We start from the raw sequence: 26071 nt of genomic DNA on the forward strand, positions 1-26071 counted from the left end.
AGCTAGGAAGCTGAAATTTTCACTGTAGTTACCTTATGTGATGTAGGTGAACGTTAAGACGGGGTTTCGGGAAATTCCACCCGCAAGTGTGGAAAAATCGCGAAACTTTTTTGTTTACCATCCGATCGGCCTCAAACTTATTTTTTATTTTATTTTCAAAGATCTTTGTTCAAATTTATTTAAGGGGTGTTTCACACTTTTAGGAAAATCCATTCCTCCTTGGTGGAAGTGGAGGTCAAAGATTTGGTGGTTGACGTTTCGCGCTCAAATTTATTTCCAAAGATCTATAAGAAAAATCATTTGATACGTGTTTCACACTTTTCGCAGAATTCAAACTTCTTCGGGGGGAATGCGATTTAAAGATTTTTTGGGCGAAGTTTTAAGTTGTGTCCGATTTGCTTCAAACTTATGTTTAAAGCTCTACATAAGAACTTAATAAATACGTATTTCAGCGATTTGGGAAATTCCACCCGCAACAGTGGTAAATTGGCGGAAAACGGTTGTATGAAAGTTTTTTGCTTACCATCCGATCGGCACCAAACTCATTTTCAAAGATCTATGTACAAATTCATTTGAGGGGTGTCTCACACTTTTTTAAATATCCATCCCTCCTTGGTGCAAATGGGGGTCGAAGATTTGGTGGATGACGTTTTGTGTTCAAATTTATTTCCAAAGATCTATAAGAAAAATCATTTGAGACGTGTTTCACATTTTTCGCAAAGTCTAAACTCCTTCCGTTGGTTTTTTTTAAATAAGAATTATGGACGCTATGTACAAAAAGTATATAGCTTCTCGCGCGCTAAGACTTTAACGTAAACAAATATGCACGAGTACGCTCTTCCTCTCACAGCATGTTAACGTCTTACATAATTATGCTGAAGAAGAATTGTAAGCTTTGTCTGAATGGAATATAACATTGAATAAACCGACTTCAAAAGACATCAATTTTTAATTTACACACTTTTTACGACGAGTTAATATAGCTATATTCGTATGTTGTATTGTCTTTCGGTTTGCCTGTTATTCTGTCTGATTCTTAGCAAAGCCGTCTCTCAGTTTGAATGCTAACGTCATTCTCTTTTGCAAAGTTACGTTTTTACTCTGAAGAAAGAAGATATGTTGAAACAAGTCGGATTATACCACTATATCTACCATACGATTAAGGTTGTACATTAAGTGTTTATATAAACTTATGTGGTTATTTATCAAGATATCTTCCCCACACCCGACATTGCTCTTTATAAAATGAGCCCAATCCAATAACATCGGATTACTATTCCCATCATAGCATTTACAAGTTGTACTAAGGTCCACACAAGTTGGACAAGTCTTATTAACATGGAACTACCATATCATATAGATCTAAGGAAGGAATCAATCGAAGATAAGTTGTGACGTGCGGTCACAATTGGCATAAAAAAATTAAAGATTTCTGATCTATGATCTTCACCAAACTCACTTCACTTTCTTTTTGATATATCTGCATGATTGTAAGACTTATGTGTACAAGGTAATTTATTCTTCGGGGTACCGAAGTCAGCTTTCATTTACTGATTTAATAAAATTTAAAATTTTTCAGCTTCCAGTAATTCGTGAAAGACGACGTTTTACTGATATAATGGATGAAGAAATTGATGACGAGCGAACAAGAAGTCGAATTAGCATGTACTCTGCAAATGATTCATATTCTATTAGACGCCTGCGAACTGAACTTGGACCTCGCTTAAATGAATACACAGAGGCAGATGCGATGATAGAAAGTCAGCGTGATGGCTACCCACCCTTTTTTAGAGAAAAACCACAAACTATTGCTATTATGGAAAACAAGCCAGCGCATATACACTGCTTTGCAGTTGGCGATCCTAAACCATGCGTACAATGGTTTAAAAATGATATGGTTGTGAATGAAAGTAAGAGGATAAAAATAACTTTTGATGAGGATGGTCGATCAATATTGCGATTTGAACCGGCAACCCATTTCGACGTTGGAATCTATAAAGCAGTTGCTAGAAATAAAGTTGGTCAAACTGTGGCAAGATGTCGTATAGTTATTGCAACTCTTCCCGATGCCCCTGACTCACCGGAAGTATCAGCAACAAGTGCAACAGAAATACTTCTTAGATGGAAACAACCGCGAGATGATGGGCACTCTCCAGTCTTATGTTATAGTCTTCAATACAAAATGCTTAGTTCGGATGCGTGGACAACTGTAGCTGATAATATTGATCATGAATTTTACCTTTTACATGAGCTTGTGCCTAACACAGATTATCAAATTCGATTGGCGTCGAAAAATCGCATTGGTTGGAGTGAAATGGGAATACCCGTTAACGCATCTACTTCGGGAACGGAATCTCCAAAAGTCCACATTACCAAAGCTATGAAGCATTTACAAATGCTGACAGAAAAAGGGCAAGAAGTGGTGCTTGAAGAAGAACGTGTACATATGGACTATCATTGCGAGCGGGACCCTCCTAATTGGGTAACTGATTCTTCCGTAAGTGATAAGTACAGTTTTATTTCTGAAATTGCACGTGGAGAATTTAGCACCATTGTCAAGGGAATTCAAAAATCTACTGATACGGTTGTTGTTGCAAAAATTTTCGAAGTAACTGATGATAATGAAGATGCTATAGTTTCGGAATTTGAAAATTTTAAAACTTTAAGGCATGAACGTATTCCAGCCTTATTTGGAGCTTATAAGCCAATGAACTTACCAATCGCAATATTTGTGATGGAAAAACTTCAGGGAGCAGACGTGCTTACTTACTTTTGTAGTAGACATGAATACTCTGAACAAATGGTTGCATGCGTCATTACTCAACTTCTGGATGCTTTGCAATATCTTCATTGGCGTGGATATTGTCACCTTAATATACAACCGGATAATGTTGTTATGGCATCGGTTCGATCTATTCAAGTCAAGCTTGTCGACTTTGGCGCAGCAAAAAAAGTAAATAAATTAGGAGTTAAAATAACACCAACCGGTATGTTGGACTTCCAACCACCAGAGATGATTAATGAAGAACCGGTGTTTCCTCAAAGTGACATTTGGTCACTGGGCGTGCTTGCTTACTTACTTCTATCTGGTTGTAGTCCATTCCGCGGGGCTGACGAGTATGAAACTACACAAAACATTTCCTTTGTTCGATATCGTTTCGAAAATCTTTTTAAGGAAGTTACTCCGGAAGCAACTCGGTTTATTATGCTGTTATTTAAACGACATCCCACGTAAGTATAAAATTATAATTTACAAAAACAAAATCATTTGATAAACTATTTTGATTAATAGGAAAAGGCCATACACAGATGACTGTCTGGAACATAGATGGCTCATGTCTTCAGATTATATGGTTCGAAAACGTGAGCGAGCCCTATTCTTAGGTTGTCGATTAAAGGTAGTTATTTTGAAGTTACTTTTTCAAACTTTATATTTATGCTAACTAAATCTCTCCGGCAGAACTTTTCTGATGAATATCATGAACAAAAGAGTAAAACAGCAACCTCATCCAAGTCTCTTTATGCAGTTGAAGGTGGACCCACCCCAGCACAACTACTCCGATCAAATAGCATTGAAGAAGAATTGCTTACAACGTTTTAGATAAATAAAGGAAAAAAAAGAAGATTTTTATTATGCTTATATGATTTTAGGATATTCATATATTTGAGCATATAAAACAAGAAAGTAACCTAAAATGAGATACAAATTATTTATGTTGTCATCAATCAATTCAATTAAAATCTTATTATGTATATGCCTTAGAAAAATAAATATACTGTGTCCATTAAAAATTAATGTAACTGTGCAATCTCTGACCCTTTCATAGTTTTTAAATACCAAATGCATTTCTATTGCAAGTTTTTTGTTCAAGCCTGTCGTTGGCGCAGATCCGCGCATTGCTAACTAAAATTAAATTAAAACTTGAAGTCCAGTGTAAGTTAGGTTTGGGGCGGAGCGAGCTTCGCCGCCGTAGCGTAATTTAGGCTTAAGAAGTTCAATGTCAGTTGTCGAATTAAACTAAACCAACAAGCACGAAGCGCATCAAATCTACGTCTTTAAAGCCAACAGTATTTTAAATAATTATATAAAATCATATAATTTTTCACGGCTCCCCCGGGTGGACAGTTTTAGAAGACAATTTGTGATAAATAAAAAAACTCAAGTAGTTAAGTGAAACTAGTTGTGGCTCGCGAGTGAGTTTAAATTAATAAATCAAATTAAATCGCGTCGCCGAGACTAACTAAATAATTATCTGTCCTGCTGCCATCAGGAGATGCCAAGGAAAGTAACTTCCAAAGTGGAACGTCCGGAGCAGCAGGAACTGTGCTAAAAATTTAAAGCCCAACTCTTTTGGCTTGGATGCGCTAATGAAGCTGTGGCGATCTGGCATCACAGAAATGAATACATTTTACGTTTTTTGTCTTTGATAAGTTTGGTTACACTAATTTGGAATTTCACCACATTACGAAAAGCACGTACAATTTTCTTCTAGCTCGAGCTCTTTAGCCTCCAACATCTACGCGTCTAAATATTCACTTCACACACTACATAATAAATAAAGTAACTATTACTAAAATCGAAATAATTTACTTGTGTTAATGGATGTAGAATTTGACTTTTAAGATCCATCTATATAACCAAGTAGCCAATGCTTTCAATTCTTGGCACAAGTAGTTGAACATAATTAAAATTTGCATGCACTTACTAACCGTTTTGGAGATTTGTACATATAATATATTATTTGTGCGACTTTAGTGCTTCTGAACGAATGCTTAGTACCAAAAATTGTGATTACAATTTCATTTCTCTTAGTCGTTGTCGTTCAGTTGTCCGAGACCAAGGGCTTGTATATATGTATGTACATAAGTGCAAGAGAAGCTCGCTCCCCTACTCTTTATTGATCAGCCATTTCACTTTTTTGAATTCGTTTACCAAATTCTGATTTTAATTGAAATTAATAATCATTAAATCGAATTTTTAGTCAATGTGGCAACTAAGGAAAGTTTGCAATATGTTATGTCCATTACGAGCATAATGCTTTAAAGGATCAGATAATAAATTTAACCTAGAATCTACAGAGTTAGAATGTAGATTAGAAATGCTGGCCCCACATATAAATACAGGGTTAAAATATCAAACTCAAGTATAATCTTTTGCCCCAGATGATCATTATCGTGCCGAGTTTGAAGAACTTTGTATAACGACAAAAGCTCGTTTAAAGGCCGTTATGAAGTGTTTAAGTCCTGCAACGCAGTCATGCCCGTTGCGGCTCCACGCATACGTATAGAGAAATTCAATCATCTTATCTCATGTCTCTCTGGTTAGAGCGTGTCAAGTCAACGAGGACAATTTTTTGAAGGCCTTAGACAGCCTAAAGAGATTATACGACCATGAATGTCTAATATTTAATGAAAATGTTTCGGCTCTCGTTAGCCTGCCAAAAGTAACGCAACCTTCTGCGGCATCATTGAGACCAATGATTGATACTGACTTCGCCATCTATGGCTCACTTTTGTTAATAGGTGATGACAAAAATATTTCTAACACGATTCTCATTCATCTCGTTATGAACAAAGTTTACCCAATGATAAACGAAAATAAGAGGATCAACTTGATTATGCAATCATTTTATTAAGGAGTGATTGTGAAACAGCCTAGAATCGTAGGTATCAACACCTTTCTGCCTAAGAATCAGCCAAAGCTTCGTCCGATGGTCAAAGGCTATTTCCAAAATTAATAATCGAGGTTCGCTTTCGTGTTCTGTGGCTAGTGTAATAAACGATCAGGTGACCCCCAAATGCTTATATTGCGGTTCCGAAGGCCATTCGATACTGAATTGCTCAGCATATGCCGCATTATCAGTAGAGCAGCGGATTGACTTCGCTAAGGCGGCTACTTTACGCATCAATTACCTTCAGAAGGGGCATTCTGTTGCCAGATGTAAGGCAAACAAGTGCAGAGTTGTTCTCATAACACACTATTTGCATAGATACTCTGCCGTTTCTTACATTCGAGCGTTGCTACCACCCCTTGACTCCGCACAGGATCAACCATCGACTTCACATGATATGCATGCGAACGTGTCTGATAGTGTATTCCTAGCTACTGCAGTCGTTAGCGTTAAAACAGGAAGTGAATTTTGAAGACCATTTCGGGTTCCCAGCCTGACCATACGGTCAATGTCAGTGGTTAGAAAATCCCTGAGAACCTGCAATTGGCTGATCCATATTTTCATTAGCCACAGAAGATCGCCATGCTCATCGGAATTAAGACGTTCTTTGAACTTCTGTCTAACGGTCAGATTAAGCAAGGTCCGATTTGACCGATTCTGCAAAAGACTTTTGTTGGCTGAATTTTTTTCAGGGTTTTACAAACCGACAAGTCGCTAAAAGACTCATGCTGTCAATCTTAGTAGTCAAGAAGGGTCGTATATTCTCGGTAGACAAAACGTTGCAGAAATTTGGTCATTGAAGGAGTTATTTTTAGGCAAAAAAGTACGAACAGTTGAACAGCAATTATGTCAGAGTCACTTTATAAATAATTTGGAAATATTGCCGTCAGGTCGATTTAAGTAAGGCTGCCATTTAAATCAGATCCCAGTCAGCTTGGTAACTCCTTCGAGGTGGCTAAGCGTCGTTTTATGTCGCTTGAAAGACGCATGTCTCGAAATCACGAGCTTAAGCGTATGTACTTGGAATTCATAGAGGAATATTTAACGTTGGGTCACATATCGGAAATAGATGTTCAGATTTCAAGTACTCCACCCTACTTCATTTCGTATCAGTGTGTTTTAAGCCCAGAAAGCACATCGACGAAACTACGCGTTGTTTTCGTACTGTCAGACACCGTCTCAAGTTGCGTTGAATGACCTGCTTATGGTTGGATCATGAGGAGCTATGTTCGACTCTGCTTCGAGTTAGACTCCACAAATATGCATTGTCAGCTGACATAAAAAGTATGTATAGACAGGTTATGGTACATGAAGCAGATCGACATTTCCAGCACATAGTGTGGACTCTTTGGGGTCCTCCAGGTTAAACACTGTAACTTACGGCACTGCGCCTGCCCCGTTCTTAGTAATACGATGTTTAACAAAGTTTAGTGGGATGAGCGAGTCATCATACCCTAAAGCTGCTGACGTTATCAGGCATGACTTTTATATGATTTACTGATTGCTTCTGCATGCGTAGAGAGCCTTCAGACAATTAAGTCTGAAGTTTCGCGAATACTTCAAAGCGCAGGTTTCGAACTAACCAAATGGTTTCCGAATTCTCTTGAGTTCTCCGCAACCAACGCAGCCAAGCCGATAACGGTCTTAGACTAGGGAACATCAAAAGTCCCACTGGGGTGTCAGCAGCAAACGCACACGTGCAGGCAGGCAAGTGATGGCATGAGAGAAATAGCAAAGAAGAGACACGAAAAACTAAGGGACGGCCATAAAACTTCTCGCTGAGCGAGCGAATTCGTTCAAGCGCGCTAGAGTGTGCGCTCACACACTAATTACACGCTCACACGCACAAGTGTGTGTCGAGAGTTAGCAGAGCGCGTGCCAACGGCACAGCTGCCTGAGCCTACCGTGGGGCAAATCGTTCGGTACGCGTCGAAATTGCGATGTAAGTGAGCGCAGCGTGGAAATTGTAAAAAGTGCAAAGTGACAACGGCGTCAGCATAAGTGAACGTTGCCTTATGAAAGGCGGAGTTTTTCTTTTAAATACAACAAAAACCAAAAAAAAAAAGAGAAAACAAAAAATAGGTGAACAAGCAAAAGTGCAAGTGAACTGGGACGAGACAAGTGCGCTAATGTTTTTTTTGGGTTTTTTTTGGTCTTCAAAAAAAAAGGGATAAAGTGAGAGTGGCCCATGAGAGTGAACATAATACCACGGTAAAAGAGTGAACGAGTGCAGCGAAAAGGTACTGTAGAGTAGGGTCAGTAGACAGCGTCACTTTTAAGGGTGGTCAACTAAAGTGCGCAGTGACTTTTGTTTTGCGGCTCAGTACGAACTAAAACTAATTAAAAAATAAAATTAATTCAAATTAAAATTAATTAAAATTAAAAATAATCAGAATAAAATTAATAAAAATAAAAATAAAATTAATTAAAAATAAAATTACCTAAAAATAAAAATAATCAAAATAAAATTAATAAAAATAAAAATAATAAAAATAAAATTTAGAATACAAATAAAAGTTAATTTAAAATAAAATTAATTAAAAATAAAAATAATAAAAAATAAATAAAATTAAATAAAAATAAAAATAATAAAAAATAATTAAAATTAATTTAAAATAAAAATAATAAAATAAATAAAATTAATTAAAAATAAAATAATTAAAAATAAAAATAATTAAAATAAAATAATCGGAACCAGGCGAGCAATAAGGGCAGCTTGCGGAGACAGAAATACAACCCAGATAAGGAAACGAAACTCGAAGCTTTGTCATAAGTTCAACAAAGATAAGAGGTGACACGAAAGAGGTGACAACAAAGATAAGAGGGGACACGAAAGGATGGATACGGGTGAGTGTCAGAATCCATGGGTGGGCGTGCGTTGGGTCCACTTGCGACGAAATGAGGAGCTGGAGTCAATCACTCTCGAGTCCGGGTTGTGTGACCTAGGGCGGGTCGAAGACTTGCGCCGGTTGGCAAGTTTCGTCTCTGGGGGTACGCACTCGGCCAAAGTATGGGCTCGGCAAGCCGAGCTAGAGGCCAAATACACCCGGACTTCCGAGCAGAAAGCCCCGCCCGAACCCGATACCGTCGAATCGGATCGGCGGTCGAAATCGGAATCAGATTCCGGCCCACGTCTGTGCACTCCTGGCCTGCTCGAAGTCCCGATGATCCCGAGCCATAAAATCCGTGATGCGGGTGATAGGGTAAAAGAATCGGTGACATCTCGTGTTGCTGAGGGTGTACCCGAACAAGTCAGGAAGTGGAGTATACGATTCGATGACAGGTTACCCAGGGCGATGAATGAGGTCATGATCGGCGAAGCAGCTCGCTGGTTCATGACGAGCGGGATAAGGGGCGTGTCATGGGATGAATTCAAGGAGGGATTCCTACATTTATTTTTGCCCCCGCGGTACTTTGAATTGTTAGAAGACGAAATCTGGGTTCGTCGTCAACGAGATGGCGAAGGGTTCAAACAGTATGTGGTGGACATAAGGGCATTGATGCACCACGCTTGCTACAGCCCGGAGAGGGAACTAAGTAGGATATACGACAACGCAACCCCAGAGTATAAATTGTATGTGCGGAGACACAATTTCACATCGTTGTCGAAGCTCATACAGCTAGCCGTCGAATACGAAGGGATAAAACAGCAGTGTCAACAGTACCCATCTGGTTCGCGATCTCGGCTAGGGAATAGCATGGGCACGTATCCAGGCGACGGGCAAACGCAGACAACGACCGGCATAAACAACCCGTTCAGAGTAGCCTCATCGCCAGTCGGCGGGGCAATACCGGCAATACCAGGGGCAATACCGGCACCGAGAGAAGAGGCTGCCAACAGGATGATTGGTCAGGAATCTGGAGGGACAGCCAGGCGACGCCCGATATGCTTTCGATGCGGGCGAGAGGGGCATTTCAGGAGGGAATGTCCCAACCTCCAGGCGTTCTTCTGTATGCAATGCGGATCCAGAGGAGTGAGCAGCCATGAATGCTGTAGACGACCGGCTCAGGGAAACGGGCAGCGGCACCATCCGGACCGGGAGCGGTTGGGCAGCGATGTCAACGGAGCCCGAAACCAGTAAAGATCTTGCGAGTCGAGGGGGGTCGTGTCGTCGCGACGGTCAGAATCGGCGAGGAGGAATACGCGGCGAAGGAGGCAAAGGACGTGGAGATTAGGGAGGTGCAAACTAGGATACGGCTAGCGGACAGATCGGGGCTAGATGTCGCACGGATGGTGCACGCGAAAATCAGTTTAGCGGGACGTACAATCGACGTGCCTCTACTAATAATGGCATCAATGCTAGATCAAGTGATTCTAGGTATAGATTTTCTCCGTACGATAGGCACAACCATACGTTGTGGGGACAGTGAGATGACGCTAGGAACGCCGGAAAAACTGGGAACCAGGGAAGGGGCGACGGGTTGGCCTGCGGAGCTGATCCCGGCGGCAAGTTTAGGGATTCGGCAGGGGGCAGCAGTCCGTCCCGCGGAGAAAATCCCGGAGGCACGGTCGAGTAATCAGGGTGTGTCCAGGGTGCCAGTGAAGGCGCAGTCGGACGATAAGAGAGCGTCCAGGGCTCCAGTGCACGGTCGGACGACAAGGTGTTCAGGGTGCCGTCTGGCAACCCGGGAACGTCTAGAATGCCGGGGAAGGATTGGAAACAAGAGCGTAAGGAGGGCTCGACAAGGGCTAGGGTGAACGGGCAGGCGACGGCGGAGGTCAGTAGAGGCGGGGATTCGGGGCCTATGCGTGGATCAGCATCTTAAAGCGCGAAGCTGGGAAGGGTGGCTGGATCCAACGGGCAAGAGAATCAACCTCACACCTCCACCGGAGTCGTGCTAGCAGGTAAGCTAGTCGCGGGGGAAAACCAGGCCGCGAGAACTAGTCACGAGGCTAGTAGTGGTCTGTAGAGGAGAGTCCTAGTAGCGAGGACATCTCGCCGGTAGTATACCGCGTTTACGGTCCCAGGCCGGGGGCTATACCAGTGGAAGGTGATGCCCTTCGGCCTGCACTCGGCGTGCGCCACGTTTCAGAGGGCACTGGATTCGGTGATAGGGCCGGAAATGGAGCCTAACGCTTTCGCCTATCTGGATGACATCATCTTCATAGGTGCGACCAAGGAGCAGCATGTGGCTAATCTGGAAGAGGTGTTCCGAAGCCTGAGGGAAGCGAGCCTGAGACTGAACATAGAAAAATGTCGATTCTTCCGGAAGGATCTGGTGTATTTGGGGCACGTGGTGAGTGGCGAAGAAATCCGCACGGACCCCTCAAAGGTGATCGCAATTCAACGGCTGGCAGCCCCATCGAATTGTAAGGAGTTGCGACAGTGCCTGGGGATGGCCTCGTGGTATCGACGCCTCGTTCCTAATTTTGCGTCGGTGGTGCAGCCGATGATCACTCTCTTCAAGAAGGGGAAGGCACGGTCGTGGGGCGTAGAGCAACAGGATGCATTGGAGCAACTCAAGAAGCGGCTCACAACCGCGCTGATCCTAGCCTAACCGGATTTCAGGGAGAAATTCGTGCTGCAAACGGACGCAAGCGATCGGGGAAGAGCGAGTCATTGCATACGCCAATAGAAAGCTCTTAAAAGCGGAGCTCAACTATTCAGCCACGGAGAAAGAATGTCTGGCTATAGTTTGGTCTATCCGCAAGTTGAGGTGCTATTTGGAGGGTTATAGGTTCGACGTCATTACAGAACATGGCACTCAAATGGCTCAATTAAAAAGAGAATCCATCTGGAAGAATCGCTCGATGGGCCTTTGAATTACAGCAGTTACAGTTTGATGTGAAGTACCGACGAGGGAAATTGAACGTAGTAGCTGACGCACTATCCCGACAGCCGCTAGATATATGTTGTCAGGCCCTGGAGGAGCAGCACCCCTGTGGTTGGACCGCACGCATGCTGGAAAAACTCACTAAGGAGCCAGAGAAGTACCCGGACTACGCTGTCGAGAACGGCCAAATCTACCGCCACCTAGGACACCGAGCCGACGACGAGGACTACGTACCGTGGAAATTATGTGTCGTCGGCAATCAGAGGAAGAGAGTCTTGCAGGAGTGCCACAATGCCCCGACGGCGGGCCATCAAGGTGTAAGGAAGACGATATCTCGGCTAGCGCAAAGGTACTACTGGCCAAAAATGTTCCGGGACGCCGCACGACATGAGAGGTGTGCCAAAAATTTTAAGTGGAACAGGTGAGGCCGACAGGACGAATGCTGACGCGCCAGGTGACGGAACCGTGGTCCATCCTATGCGCCGACTTCGTGGGCCCCCTACCACGCTCGAAGCATGGGAACACGATGTTGCTGGTATTTCACGATGCGTTCAGCAAGTGAACTGGTCCCGTTAAGAAGAGCGACAGCGGAACACTTGCAGAGGGCGTTCCGAGAACGGATACTCTGTCGATTCGGAGTCCCTCGGATGTTTGTATGCGACAACGGAGTGCAGCTTACAGGTCGGACATTTAAAGCTTTCCTGATGTCGATCGGCGTAGAGGTGCAATACACGGCACCGTATTGACCTCAGGAAAACCCCACCGAGCGGACGAACCGGACGGTCAAGACAATGATCGCCCAGTTCATCGAAGAACATCAGAGCTCGTGCGACGAGATGCTACCCGAGATAGCGTTGGCGGTGAACACTAGCGTGGCTGACTCAACCGGATTTTCACCCGCCTTCCTGGTGCAAGATCGCGAACCTCGCCTCCCCGCTGCCTTATACGATGAGGCTACGCCCTGGCAAACGCCACGGGAAATGGCCGGTCGATTGAGGGAGGTGTTCAATATCGTTCGTCACAACCTGCAGCGTGCTTCCCAGGACCAGGGGAGGCACAACTTGCGTCGAAGAAAATGGCGACCAAAGATCAATGAGCAGGTGTGGCTACGTAAGCATCAGTTATCGAAGGCCACCGACGGATTCGTGGCGAAGTTAGCGCCGTGGTTTGACGGATCCTACCGGGTCGTAAACTTCGTCTCGCCTAATATCGTGCGCTTGGCGTGTGACGGCAAGCGGAAGAGGCGAGTAGCTAACTAAAAATATACCACGGACCAGGCCAAGAAGACCCCAGCGAAGATGGAGGGCCGAAAGACGAGCAGCTAAATGAAGAATAGATTAAGAACAACTTGTAATAGCCCCTATGTTTAACTATTTATAAGAAAAGTCTTTGTGAGCTGCACCATAGGAACGTATTAGAGTAATGTAGGCCGAAGTCGATATTAGGGGGAGGGGAACGGAATGGTAGAGGAGTTAAGTAGATGGCTTATAGTAATTTGTATCTCCACAGGTAAAAATGGAACGCGACCTTAGTTTCGAACTTGAGTGGAAACGGAACAGCGACAGGAGTGACGATCCGAGGCAATGGGCACTCGATTACGAGTCGGGAGACTCGTCGCCATCACCATCCCCAAAAGCCGACGACCCGGAGTGGCGCGACACGTCGCCGTTACCATCCCCAAATGCCGACGACCCGGAGTGGCGCGACTCGTCGCCGTCACCATCCCCAAAAGCAGACGACTCAGAGTGGCGCGACTCGCCGCCGCTACTTATACCTACCGTTGCATGAGGGGCGTGACTCGCCACCACCATTGGTACCAAGACAATCTACCGCAGGGGTCATCCCGGATTTGAGGCGAGACCCATCTCCCCAGCCTCACTTGTTATGGGAGGCGCTGAAAGACGCATTCGCAGCAGGGAAAATCGATCACGCTGATCTACCCTAACCTAACTGCAGCGGAGTGAGCCCGGCGGTTTCCTTCCCTCTTCCCCCTTTTCAGCTTTACGTCTCGGCAAACTACAAATTTCTTGTAGAGTGATCCTGGTAAGATTGAGTTTTACCACCCCGGCCAAGTTACTACTTTACAAGCCCTCTGATAAGCAAGGCAAAATGCTACAGGTTACACTGGGATGCATCCCTCAGAGGTTGCATAATTAATGGCAGCAACTGAAAACAAGTTTTATTCAGTTGCAGCGAATAAAGAAATTACAGAGCCAACTTCACCGATCAAGATACATGGTTTCACCGACGCTTCAATAAGAGCGTTTGGCGCGTATATATACGCAGCTATACTGCAGAAGGTTTTCGTATATCGTTGTTTACATCCAAATTCGAAGTAGGCGTTCTCAAGACGAAGTTTCTTCCTCGACTTGAGTTGTGCGAGGCTTACCTTCTCGTTGACCATTGTCATCGAATTAGAAATTTCAGAAGATTACCGATTAAACGGATGGTTCTTTAGTCTGATTCTGAAGTCACGCTTCATTGATTTCTTTCATATCCTTCGTCTTTGGCAATATTTGTCTTGAATCGAGTGGTTGAATTCCAAGAGTGGACAGAGAACGCCTAATGGCGCCATGTGCCTACAAAGCAAAACCCAACAGTTATCTAGGAAACTATCGAAAGAAGCTTTCGGAAAAATATTTGAAGTCATCCAACGAATTGTATTCAAAGATGACATATATAGAGTTCGAAGGGCACGCGCGTGGGTCAGCGTCTCAATCCATTTACTAATTATTATTGATCCTGGTGCTCTTTTACCGCCGTTCCGAGTAGGGGGACAACTTGCAAATGCTCCTCTTTCATATGATGCCAGGTTTCCGCTACTTCTGAATAAAAGCTCACAAATCGCTAGAGACTTTATTAGATACCTGCATTTGACGAATGCTGGTCCTGCTGACCCAAGAGTACTCGTCAGTCTGCTTCGTGAGTGACTTTGGATAATTAACGCTCAAGAGGTCTGCATGAGATCATGCATCCGTTGCTTTAAATGCAAGCCTCGTCTGCCAATAAAAATTAAGGGAAATCAGCAGGTCTGCTTTGAGAGTTGTGGCCCAGCTGGCACGACCTTTCGAATGCGTGGAAATCTTTCGTACAAGTCGTATAGCAAATAGTATTATTTTTTTGCTTCGCCTCCAAACCGGTTCACTTGGAAATAGTATCTGACTTATCCATTAATACATTTTTAATGACATTCAGGAGAAGGTGCTTTGCAGACTACACACCTGCCTCCCGTAGACCACCCATTGTGAAAACTTGATGAACTTCGTCGGAGCAAGTCGCCAGTTTCGTGAGTTACGAGCTCCACTGAAGCGAAGAGCTCTGTATTTCGGAAGTCTGTGGGAGGCAGGTGGTAGGCAGCCTACTGTAAACGGACGAAGAGCTACAGACGACTCTAGTTGCAGTGGAAGCCGTGCTCAATTCCAAGCCCTTGGGAGCGCTAAGGGATGACCCGAGCGACGGCGGGGCTCTAACTCCAGGCCACCAACTGGTGGGAGGCCCATCTGCCGGCAGATGGAACTACGGACCAGAACGGTCCCACCTGGCGAGCTGTCTCGTCGCTCAAGCACGGACCAAGTGGCACCATCGCCTGCCAAACGTCCTTGTAGGAGAGCTGGTGGTCGTCGCCGAGGACGAATTGCCGCAGTGGCTGATCGGCAGAGTGACGGCGGTGCACCCAAGAAAGGACGACGTTGTTAGGGAAGCAGAAGTGAGCAAGGCTGGTAGCGGAAATTTAAAAAAACCGATCCATAAGTTGGCACGGCTGCTCGTGAAATGAAGCCCCCAAGCGCTTCATGGTGGCCAGTGTTGCTCAGCTTGAAGCGCACAAGATTCAATTACTTTTAAAGACACCAATAATTTTCTTTATTAATTATATAAATTTATATAATTTTTCACCAGTCATTTGGATTTTCGCACCAGAAGATGTATTGCAGGAGCTAGTTTGGAGGTGTTATGCGTATGCAACGATCCAGCTTGCAGATGTCACTGCAGACTGCAACTTTGAAATGACAATAGCTAACCAGGATGAAGATCTTTGGCTGAATGGATGGGCCAATTTTCAATTTATTCTCCATGTGAATATAACCAACATAAATGAGCTCGAAAAATAGACCAGCACCAAGTAGTAAATCGATCCGCTGGCTCCAAAAGAACGATGGGTCAGCGGGCTAATGTTATTGGGAATTTTCCGACCGGCAATGTCGATTTCAAAATAAGGCTGATAATCTGTTATTATGCTCGTTCCGCCGGCGGAAAGTACTGTGCGGAATTTCCTGTCAATGCACTGAGCAGGAATACCAGCAGACATGTCAGAGGATAATGCGTGAAATCGAGACGCTCGAATGTTGAGTTGTCAGATGAAGTTTTTATGTCTGCCGGTGATAAAGTTGGGGCAGTGTGTGTATTATGCTCCAGAGCGGCTCTTAGCGTATACGATAGCAGTGGGGAGCAACACTTACTCAGCAGTCATGAAGTTAAGGGTAGTGGTAATGAGATTTGGGGAAACGTAAACGGGATATGGGATCTAGCAGACGGCGAAATATCTCAAATTTCTCTTGTCCACCGAATCCATTCGTACCATTATATCGGTTTTATCGAAGCTTTCCATATCATCAGCGCTCTGATAGGGACTAATAGCTGCGACGCTTAACTAAAGCGCACTGATGATGTATTGATTGTATTGCGAGCTCTAGGTCACCGAACTGCAATGTGTGTGTGTGCACTGGCTTGATTTGAATGCGGGAATGGTTGTGTTTAGCCCTGATCTGCGCCAAACAGCTTTGTTATTTTTTATATGTTTGTTATAATAACGCAAAATAAAATGACTACATCGGTTTATAATAATTTTGGCACAACAAAAAAAGGCGCACTCAGGCCGATACAAATGTGTGTGTGTGTGTCTGACTACAGCGGCCAAGATAGCGATGTTCAATACGAGAAAAGTTTATAAACGAAATGTTATGGGGCTAAGTGAAAATAGCTGTTGACTCTAAGTCCTACTGGATCTCGCTTTTTTTTTGTAAGCAGTGCTCGCTTCATTTTCGTTATGTGCTTGCAGCTGAGCAGAAGGGAAAGAGAACAAAAGCGCGTGCGGAGCACGAATGTAAGTCTCATAATAATGTAAAATATAGCTTGTTAAATAATGAAAAGATAATAAAGATTTCGACGCTAGAAATCCCTGCCAAATACGCGCCCGGGCACGAGTCTCGGTGCCAACACGAAGATAAGTAAGACTACTAAATAAAATCACGTCAAGGTGACCTTGAGATACTGCTTTGCGCGCCACTTCGGCCCTCTATCTATTTAATTTTTATTATTTATTAAATCAAAGAGATAAAACCCGAGTTTTAAGTTCAGTGCGTGTATTTTCAGCTGCTGCTTAAGAATAATAGTGATGGTAACTGTAAATAGATGATGTAAGTTTTGAGAATAGTTTGTATGTATTTGTTAACGAATGCCGACGAGTCACAGCCCATGGAGCAACCGCGTACTCCGATCTGAGTAAACCGACAATCCGCTTTTAGTAATACGCTACGTTATTAGGTACAACCACTAACCAAATAACATATAGACCGGACAAACCGTACTTTTGATGGTGACATTCGTTATTTCTGCGGCTGGTCCAAACTCGCCTTCGTTTTTGTTCGGGTTCGAGACATGCCCGCATGCTCTCAGAGCAAGAGAGTAAGAATACATATGGCCTGTGTCGGGGAACGGCAACGCTGTCTTTTTACTCGCTCACTCTACAAGAAACTGCTTTGGCTTACTCTCATCCATATGATTTGCGCGATAGAACGGCATCGCTGTTTTTTATCTCGCTCCCACTACAGGAAACTGCTTTGGCTTACTCTCAGTGCTCTTTCAATTTGTCTATGTACCGTTTAAATGTTTGCGTGTGTATGTGCCCGCACAAGCAAAAATGCCCACAAATTCAATTTTTCTCAAAAGTCGGTGGCATTTCTTCCCTTTTGAGGAGACGAGTAATATGAAATAATGAAAGAGTTTGCCCCGCCGATGCGAAATTCTTTCATTTTAGCTCGTTCTTCTTCGAAAGGGTACCTAAGCGTTGGCATGTGTGCATTTAAAAGTTTTTGGACTTGCTATTCACGCATACTTGCGTATTTTGTATATGAATAGACGCATTTATGCGCTTGTGTGCCTGTTGGTCCCTGCCTGCCTGTCCGATGCAAATTTGACAATATTTTGTGATTTATGAATTTCGAGCTCTACACACACACACACACAGACACAAATGTGTGTGAATGGGCTGATCATAGGCGCAAAATTTAAAAATATCATAATTGGCTTGGATTTAGGGTTTGATGAATGAATGTTGACCCCTTATTACCTACAGCAGTCCGTTGGGCCGAAAGGGTAAACTTTTGGCCCGCACCTGCACTTGCATATGTATGTATGTACATACATAGGTCAAGTGACTGATCACTTAAATAATTTTATGACCAGCGGATATTTGTGCAAAAATTAAAATCTTCAATTATGTAAATATGTATGTACATATATACATATTTATTGTATTATTGATTTTATTAACTTATCATATTCAAGCTATTCAATTCAAACCCTAAATCATAAAAAGAAGGGCGCGCGTCAGACTCGTGCCAATTATGATATTTTTAAATTTTGCGCCTATGATCAGCCCATTCACACACATTTGTGTCTGTGTGTGTGTGTGTGTAGAGCTCGAAATTCATAAATCACAAAATATTGTCAAATTTGCATCGGACAGGCAGGCAGGGACCAACAGGCACACAAGCGCATAAATGCTTCTATTCATATACAAAATACGCAAGTATGCGTGAATAGCAAGTCCAAAAACTTTTAAATGCACACATGCCAACGCTTAGGTACCCTATCGAAGAAGAACGAGCTAAAATGAAAGAATTTCGCATCGACGGGGCAAACCCTTTCATTATTTCATATTACTCGTCTCCTCAAAAGGGAAAAAATGCCACCGACTTTTGAGAAAAATTAAATTTGTGGGCATTTTTGCTTGTGCGGGCACATACACACACAAACATTTAAACGGTACATAGACAAATTGAAAGAGCACTGAGAGTAAGCCAAAGCAGTTTCCTGTAGTGGGAGCGAGATAAAAAACAGCGATGCCGTTCTATCGCGCAAATCATATGGATGAGAGTAAGCCAAAGCAGTTTCTTGTAGAGTGAGCGAGTAAAAAGACAGCGTTGCCGTTCCCCGACACAGGCCATATGTATTCTTACTCTCTTGCTCTGAGAGCATGCGGGCATGTCTCGAACCCGAACAAAAACGAAGGCGAATTTGGACCAGCCGCAGAAATAACGAATGTCACCATCAAAAGTACGGTTTGTCCGGTCTATATGTTATTTGGTTAGTGGTACAGCCTATCTCAGCCTGCGTCGGCTTCCATGCCCCCCCCCCCCCCCCTCTCTTTCAAAAAACCATTAGCCGGACAACCTTCTATTTCATGACAAGAATGATTCACAATTTTCTTTTAAACGCCTCTCAATAAATATAATTTCTTAAAATTTTAACAGCGTAACATTGTTGTAACAATGTAAATGTCAAACATATTTAACGCACAATGATTTAACGGGTTTGGCCGAAGAATGAACATGTTTTATTTATAAAAGGTAGTGTAAGTGACAAATACAACCTAAAATTCAGCGATATGCTCATCTTGCGTTTTCGCAAGGCATCATTAGCCAAAACTCTGACCTTATTCCTCGTGCAAAATATCACGCTATCGCTGAGGCACGTTCTAAGCACGGTGATTGCCAATGTTCGCTATCAAAAATGGCCGTCCTCGGTAATTCCATAAGTGTCTACGGCCTCCTGTATTTCTCTAGAAGCTCGTCTTCTCCTCAGACTCTGGCAGAGGAAAATGGAACCACTCAGGAACTAAAAAGATAAGTTCTGCTCCGACGGTAAACGAGCCCATGGGCGACCCGTCAGCTACCTATTATATTCGTTTATCCTGTGTATCGATGGCAGGCTTAGTACCGGATCGGTACTAAGGTTTTGCTTAGGGCATCATTGCGGTTCACATATTTAATGCCATTTATGGTGGCTAGGCGCTCAAATGTGATAAGATGTGAAGAACTTATCTTTTTTCCGTCATCTGTGAAAACTTGTCCATTTGAGCTTCTACGCAGTGGTGTCACATTGACAAATCTGGTAAACAGATTTTTTATTTTTAAGAATGAAATAATTGTCTCCAAGTTAAACAATGCATCATTATGTTATCTTTGCTAGCTGCATAATGGAGATTGTTTTGTCGGCTAACGCTCGAGATGCAATGGGTTGCACATTTTTTTGTCAATGTGTAAAATTTCACTGTCATACGCTGGTATTGACGTTTTTGCTTTTTGCTTTATGGGTTTGGTGTTCAAGACAGCCTCATTAACCAACTAACATTAATAATTTTCGGAAGGTAATGACGAAAACGATTTTTTTCAAATTTTCCTGCGAACGATTGTGCTCGGTGGTGATTATCTCTAATAGATTTCGAGTTCAGTAAAATAAAGTTCTATGGTCTGTAAGGATATGTTACCCTCTGGTCTTCTTCCCTGGAATGCCTTTTGCGAGGGAGTCGGTGATCAGGTCAAAATATTTTTTAAAATCTCAGTACATGGTGCATTGCCCTCGCCAAGATATTTCTTAAGCATTCCTTTCTTAACATATGTTGACTGACGGTGACATTTTCGGCGCGTCGTATTCTATGATTGCTTTGACTTTTTCCGGGTATATTTTTGCGACTCTGTTCGTATCTATTCAGCTCATATCATCGCTTCTGCCTGCGTTAGCAGGTCGAAGCCTATGATGGCATTAAAAGTATTAAACGTTTCTAATAAAGAAAACGGAGCATGGACTGGGGAATCGACAGGTGTTATGTTTTTCATCTCCTTTACAGGTCTTACGTAATTTTTTTGCCGCCCGTTGGACGCACGGCAATTGAAACCGTTCTCTACAAAATTCACTAGATCATTATCGTGCTGTCATGCTGTCACTATCTTTATTAATATCAGCAACCGCGGCTGTGGCTGCTTCTTGTTCTTCACATTTCTGTCCCGTCATACGCTTGTTCTGCCTTTGTTGAGCTTATGGAACTTTGGCATGTCCTCTAGTAGTTACCAAGCATGGCATTGCCTCCTTTCCAAATGAGGGTTATTATCTTGTCTCTCTCTTTCCCAATCCCTCATCTTTGCCTCATCATAGTATTGCATACGGCTCAAATCACCTTGCCTGACCAACTGCCGGAGTATTCTTGACGAGGTTTCATCGGCGTAGGTGCTGTTTGGCTTGCATTTTTTTGTCAAAATTAAGTGTCGTAATATGTGATGCAAGCAATGATTTGGCCGCCCCTCTTATTTTATTTCTGATGATGGTAACGGCTTAACAGTGTGATTTACTACCTATGGCTTAAAAATTTCATATTCATTTACGGCTGATAGCCTCCAAGATACGCATTCATCCTGATGACCTTCGAACTACTTGACTGATTTTACAAAGCCTTATTTCACCTCACAATTAATGTTTCGATTAACAGTTATCCTTGGGTAGACTTCTACTTGGGGAGCTTTTATTCTAATATTCTCATTTATTCGGCTTTCCTAATCACTAAGTGCACTGTTTACTTTCTGTTAACCCTTTATTAAGGCCTTTAACTGATTCGGTTCCAATTTCGATTCGGTTTTATGTTGGGGACTAAATCCGAATACTATGAACTGGCTTTCGTCTGGCTGTCGTTTCTTGTGTTTATTTTCTTTTATGACCAATTCATCAGCGTTCAGCGGACAAGTTTCAAACAATTAATGAACACTTTACAATTAGCAAGCACTGCAGCGGGTTATGTACAATCGGCAAATTTTAAAACAGATTAGCTCTTGCGATACTGTTCAGAAATGTATGCATAATTTTGTATTTTTATGAATTTAAATCCTTTTTTTTTTTAATGGCTACTTTCATGATTTCTAATCAAACTTGGCTGCAGATTTCGATTTGTTTTCCGTTGGCGCCAATTAGGTCTTCTCAGTCTTTCTCAACATGTTCCAGACATCCGAATATTCCTTTTATCCCAATTATTACAATGATTCAACGACTTTAGCTGAATAGTAAATATCTTTCATTTATAGAAGGAAATGAACTGTTTAAGTGGCAAAAACAAAGTGGAACTTGCATTAAATATGAAACGAGCTACAGCTAGCATAGCCGGCTAATAGAAGCGATAAGCTAATCTTGCGACAAGGCATCGCCAGCAGCGTAAGCGAAAGTGCTGACCTTACGCCTCGTGCAGAATACCACGCTATTGCTGCGTCCCGTTGCTACCTTGGTGCTGACCGAACCATATAATGTGTCCGCACCATGATTGCTCGTGCTTACTGTACCAAAAGATCTCTTGCTCGAAATTTTCTCCGAGTGTCCCGCCCGCTGATCGGACGGTCAACAAAAAAACGTTCATACAAACGTTTTCCGCTAATTAGCAACTGTTGCGGGTGGAATTCCCCAAATCGCTGATACACGTATTCATTATATTCTTTTGTAGAGATTTGAAAAGAAGTTTGAAGCAAATCGGACATAACTTAAAAATTCACAAACAAAATCTTTGAAATGCACTTTCCACCGAGAAAGTTTTGATTTTGTTAAAAATGTGTCTATAAAGTGTTTTTACACTAAACTTTAATACTAAATTACAATGTCAAAAAACAGGAATATTTTTTATTTAATATTTTGTGTGGCTGCCGTTAGCGATTTTTTGATCAAATATCTCCACACACTTTCTATTGGATTCAAATCAGGCCTTTATGGTGGAGTGTCTAATACCTCTCCACAATTGTACAACAGCCACACCCTTACCATATGAACTTTATGCTTCGGGCCCTTGCCCTGATAAAATTGGGTTTTTCCCCTAATAAAATCCTAGTTTCCATGCACTGCAATGCTCAGATATTGTTCAGCATCCAGAGTATTTTCAGTGAAGGTCAAAACTCCGTCACCCTTGCTCGAAATACACTCGTGATGTGAAGTCAATTGAATTCAGCAATTTTCGAACAGTTTCATGTGAAATATCAACACCACTATCTTTCTTGAATTCCTGAGAAATATCTCCAAGCGAAATTTGTGGATATTTCTCAATTTTTCTTAGAATTTTTCGATTATCTCGGTCAGAAATTTTGCAGGGCCAACCACTTACTGGCTTTGCCTCTAACCTATCTTCCTTATTGGCTCTGCTTAATATGTTGGTTTTTAAAAATTAAACATATCAGCCAGCTCCGAGACTTGACGTCCCATCTGATGGTTATCATACACCAGCTGGTCAAATGTTGTTCTTTTTCCTGGAATTTTATTTTTCACAAAACTGAAGCCAAATGTTACAAATTGCAATAGAAAATGACTAGAAAAGTCGAAGACAGAAGAGAAGCCTCCCGACTAGGGGATACCCTGAACCCTCTTCTTCCAACAGGCGATAGGTATAAAATGAAAGATACTTGATATATATGTATATACTATTCTAGAAGCTACATGTCAAGTTTGGTGACTCTAGATCATATTATTTACCGAAATTGTTCAAGAAACGGGATTTCGATATTGATTTTTATCGATAACTTGGAAACGGGGCAAGTTATCGAATATCAAATAATACCAAATTTTACATGCAGCTTCTAGAATAGTATATACATATATATCAAGTATCTTTCATTTTATACATATCGCCACCTCCCCGCTACCACCACTAAGCTATAAATCAAGTTAATTATCCAACTTGTATTGCCCATCAATTTAAGCCACAATTTATATGCAATTGAATTTTTGAGAATACACATATATTCTTTATTGTATTCTACAATAAGATGTACTGTCGAAAATTTCATTAAGATCAATGACACACACACACAGTCATGCGCATCTGCTTTGAATCCTACCAATAGCATTGCAATTGCGATTGTATTGTTTTCTGTGCTGATATTTTAATTGGATTTTTCTCATTAAAACTTAATTATTGGTAGGGCTCTTGAGTAAAGGCAGCGGCAAATGGTGCTGTTAGTTGCGAGTTCAAACCCTGCTAAGGGAACAATTTTTTTTTTATTTTCATTTTTCTCTATTACTTCTAAAGCAAACGAGCGCGTAGCGCGAGCTGCACTTGGTTTTGGTAGAAGGAGGATTCAGGGTATCCCCGGTCGGAAACTTCTGGCTACAGCCTCTTACTTGTTTCTCATTAATATTCAATTGTCGGTGTGGCTGTCGGGTAGAGGCGGTTGCAAGTAGTACGGTCTATTACGAATTCGAGTCCTATAGAGGGGGCTATTTTTTTTGTTGTTAATTTATTTGTATTATTGCTAAATCAAACGAGCGCGTAATTCGTTTAAACCGAACATTTTGCCAAGAAATGTTGAGTCTTCTCCATTTCGAAGGCGATCTAAAATTTCAATTTTGGTTTCCAAAGAAATGTCAAATGTCAAAAATATTCAATAAAATTAAAAAAATTTAAATTCAAAGTGATATAAAATATTTTTTGGATTACCTTGTACCTTAATGTAATGTAACGTTGGAAATACAAATTTGGCAATAAAAAATTGTTTTACCAAACACGTCTGATTCCATTGATAGTTCACAAAATATTAACACATTTCAATTGCTCTGACAAGTAAATTTGCTTGTATGCACTGAAAGGGAATTCCCCTAAATTTGTGATATGAACATACAATGTCGCAAAAATAAAATTTGACAAAAACATTTGAGCCCAAGATTTTGAATCGTGCTAAATGGTTTAAAATCGTGTAAAAAAATTAAAATTGTTTATTTTCAAACCGTGTTGAATCCAAACCGTGTAAAATAACAAAGTGTAAAAAGATAATTAGGTGTACTGAAGTACATATGTATGTATGTACATATATGCACTGCAATTCGAACCAGATCCCCAAAAACACAAAAAGGAACTGAAATCCTGGCGCATAAATTGTGTGTGTCCATATTTATATAAATAATAAATAAATATAATTTACTAACACATACTTTTTGATATTACTGCACCTTATACAAAGGCATATGTTCTAATGTCCATATATGTATGTATGTATAAGTGCAAAGCACCCACATCCAGAAGAAATACTTGAACAAATTATCCCGTGTATTATATGTTAACTTCTACAAAATTAACAAAGCATAACAACCAAAAAACACGTATCAAAACTTCCAACAGTAGCCCCCGCTCACTATCTGTTTGCATTCCCTGCAATTAGAATTTGCCGCCTTATTGTTTTTTGTTTTATAAACAATAAACGACATAATACCAAAACAAAATAGCGAAGGTACAAACCTATCCGTTTACGAAGTAACCGTAGCGAAGTACTCGTTACACTTGGGTAATTAATAATTATTTTGAGCTCGGGAAGAAGTACTTTATTCAAGTCACGTCCGCATCCACATCCACATTAAATGACATAGTAAGAAAAGATTTATATATATTTATATATATATATATATATATATATATCTACAACATTTTTATGTATAATATTTTTCATCATGTATTAATATCATTTTTTTATTATGTATATTTATGTGCATGCAATAATTCAAATTAATCTCAATTGATTAATTAAAATAATTATATAAATTTTTTTGTTTGTTTTTTTTCTGTTTTTCCTTGGTTCTAAAAATAAAAAAATTAAACACCACTTCATCGAAATTGGACCGGTTCCACCATTCGATAAATTTCTAATAAATTTATATTTTGTATTTGGTTTTTCAGTTTTTCCTTGACTTTTTTATAATTTTAAACAACCACTTCATCCAAATATTGTTTGATTAATTTACAATATAAACTTTTTCTTAAGTTGTTTTTTCTGTTTTTCCCTGTTTTTTTTTCTTAATAAAAAATAACACCACGTAATCCAAATTGGACCGATTCCAGCGCTCCAATTAATCGTATTTGATAAATAATAATAAACAATTACTTTCTCTGTTTCTCCGTTGTTATCCAAGTCCGAGGCTCTTTAGGTGCCTATTATGCCAATTGATAGCAACAAAAGCAGTAAGCGACGACTTTCCGTTCCTTCAACACAGCACAGAAGATCAACAACACTTCCGCATCCTCCGAGAAAAAAAGTTCTTCGCCATCAACCGTAAAAAGATTCCCCACTCTCCTCGGAAGAGTTAACTATTCAAGCAACCTTTTCAAGTGTGTCCGCTAAAGATCCTATAATTTTTGTGTACGGTCCTCTAAATACTCGTACAGCGGGTCTAAAATTTTTCAGCACCCAAAAAATGGAGCTCAGCGAATTCATTTCAGTCCGTGCCCTTTGGGATAAGGTCGAGCAGGAGTGCGAGTGCTGTTTCAAAGCTCTCAGCCAAGAAGAGTCGAACATACAAGATATGCAAGCCATGCAAGCGAAATATGACCACTGTTTTTTTGTTTATGAGCGCCGTGTACTCTTAATAAGCAAAAAGAGAGTGAAACTGCTCTGATCGTGGCTCCTTATTAGGGAATATTGGAAATGGCCCACTTTCCGAGACGTTTTCACGGCAGTCTATTTAACCAATCCACGGTTAAGCGAGGTCGAAGAACTATTTCACCTCAAAGTCCAAGGCTCCTCTCACAAATGATGGTATCGCATCAGCGTGGAGTG

The 26071-nt window shown here is 41.5% G+C and overlaps 1 protein-coding gene across 4 annotated transcripts in view; it reads left to right on the forward strand.

The window, feature by feature from the left end:
• Positions 1–3796, forward strand: part of Obsc (Obscurin) — a 242466-nt gene extending 238670 nt beyond the window's left edge. For all 4 annotated transcript variants that reach the window (XM_064698377.1, XM_064698378.1, XM_064698380.1 and 1 more), the window contains 3 exons: positions 1580–3231; positions 3293–3398; positions 3461–3796. In XM_064698377.1, coding sequence (XP_064554447.1) covers positions 1580–3231; positions 3293–3398; positions 3461–3601 — 1899 coding nt within the window. In that variant the 3' untranslated portion in view covers positions 3602–3796. The remainder of the gene's footprint in view (positions 1–1579; positions 3232–3292; positions 3399–3460) is intronic.
• The last annotated feature ends 22275 nt before the right edge of the window (positions 3797–26071 follow it).

The sequence above is a fragment of the Drosophila montana genome, unplaced genomic scaffold (assembly GCF_035044405.1).
Source record: "Drosophila montana isolate Dmon_TW-CO22-7 unplaced genomic scaffold, ASM3504440v1 contig_599_1, whole genome shotgun sequence".
NCBI classification, from domain to species: Eukaryota; Metazoa; Arthropoda; class Insecta; order Diptera; family Drosophilidae; genus Drosophila; species Drosophila montana.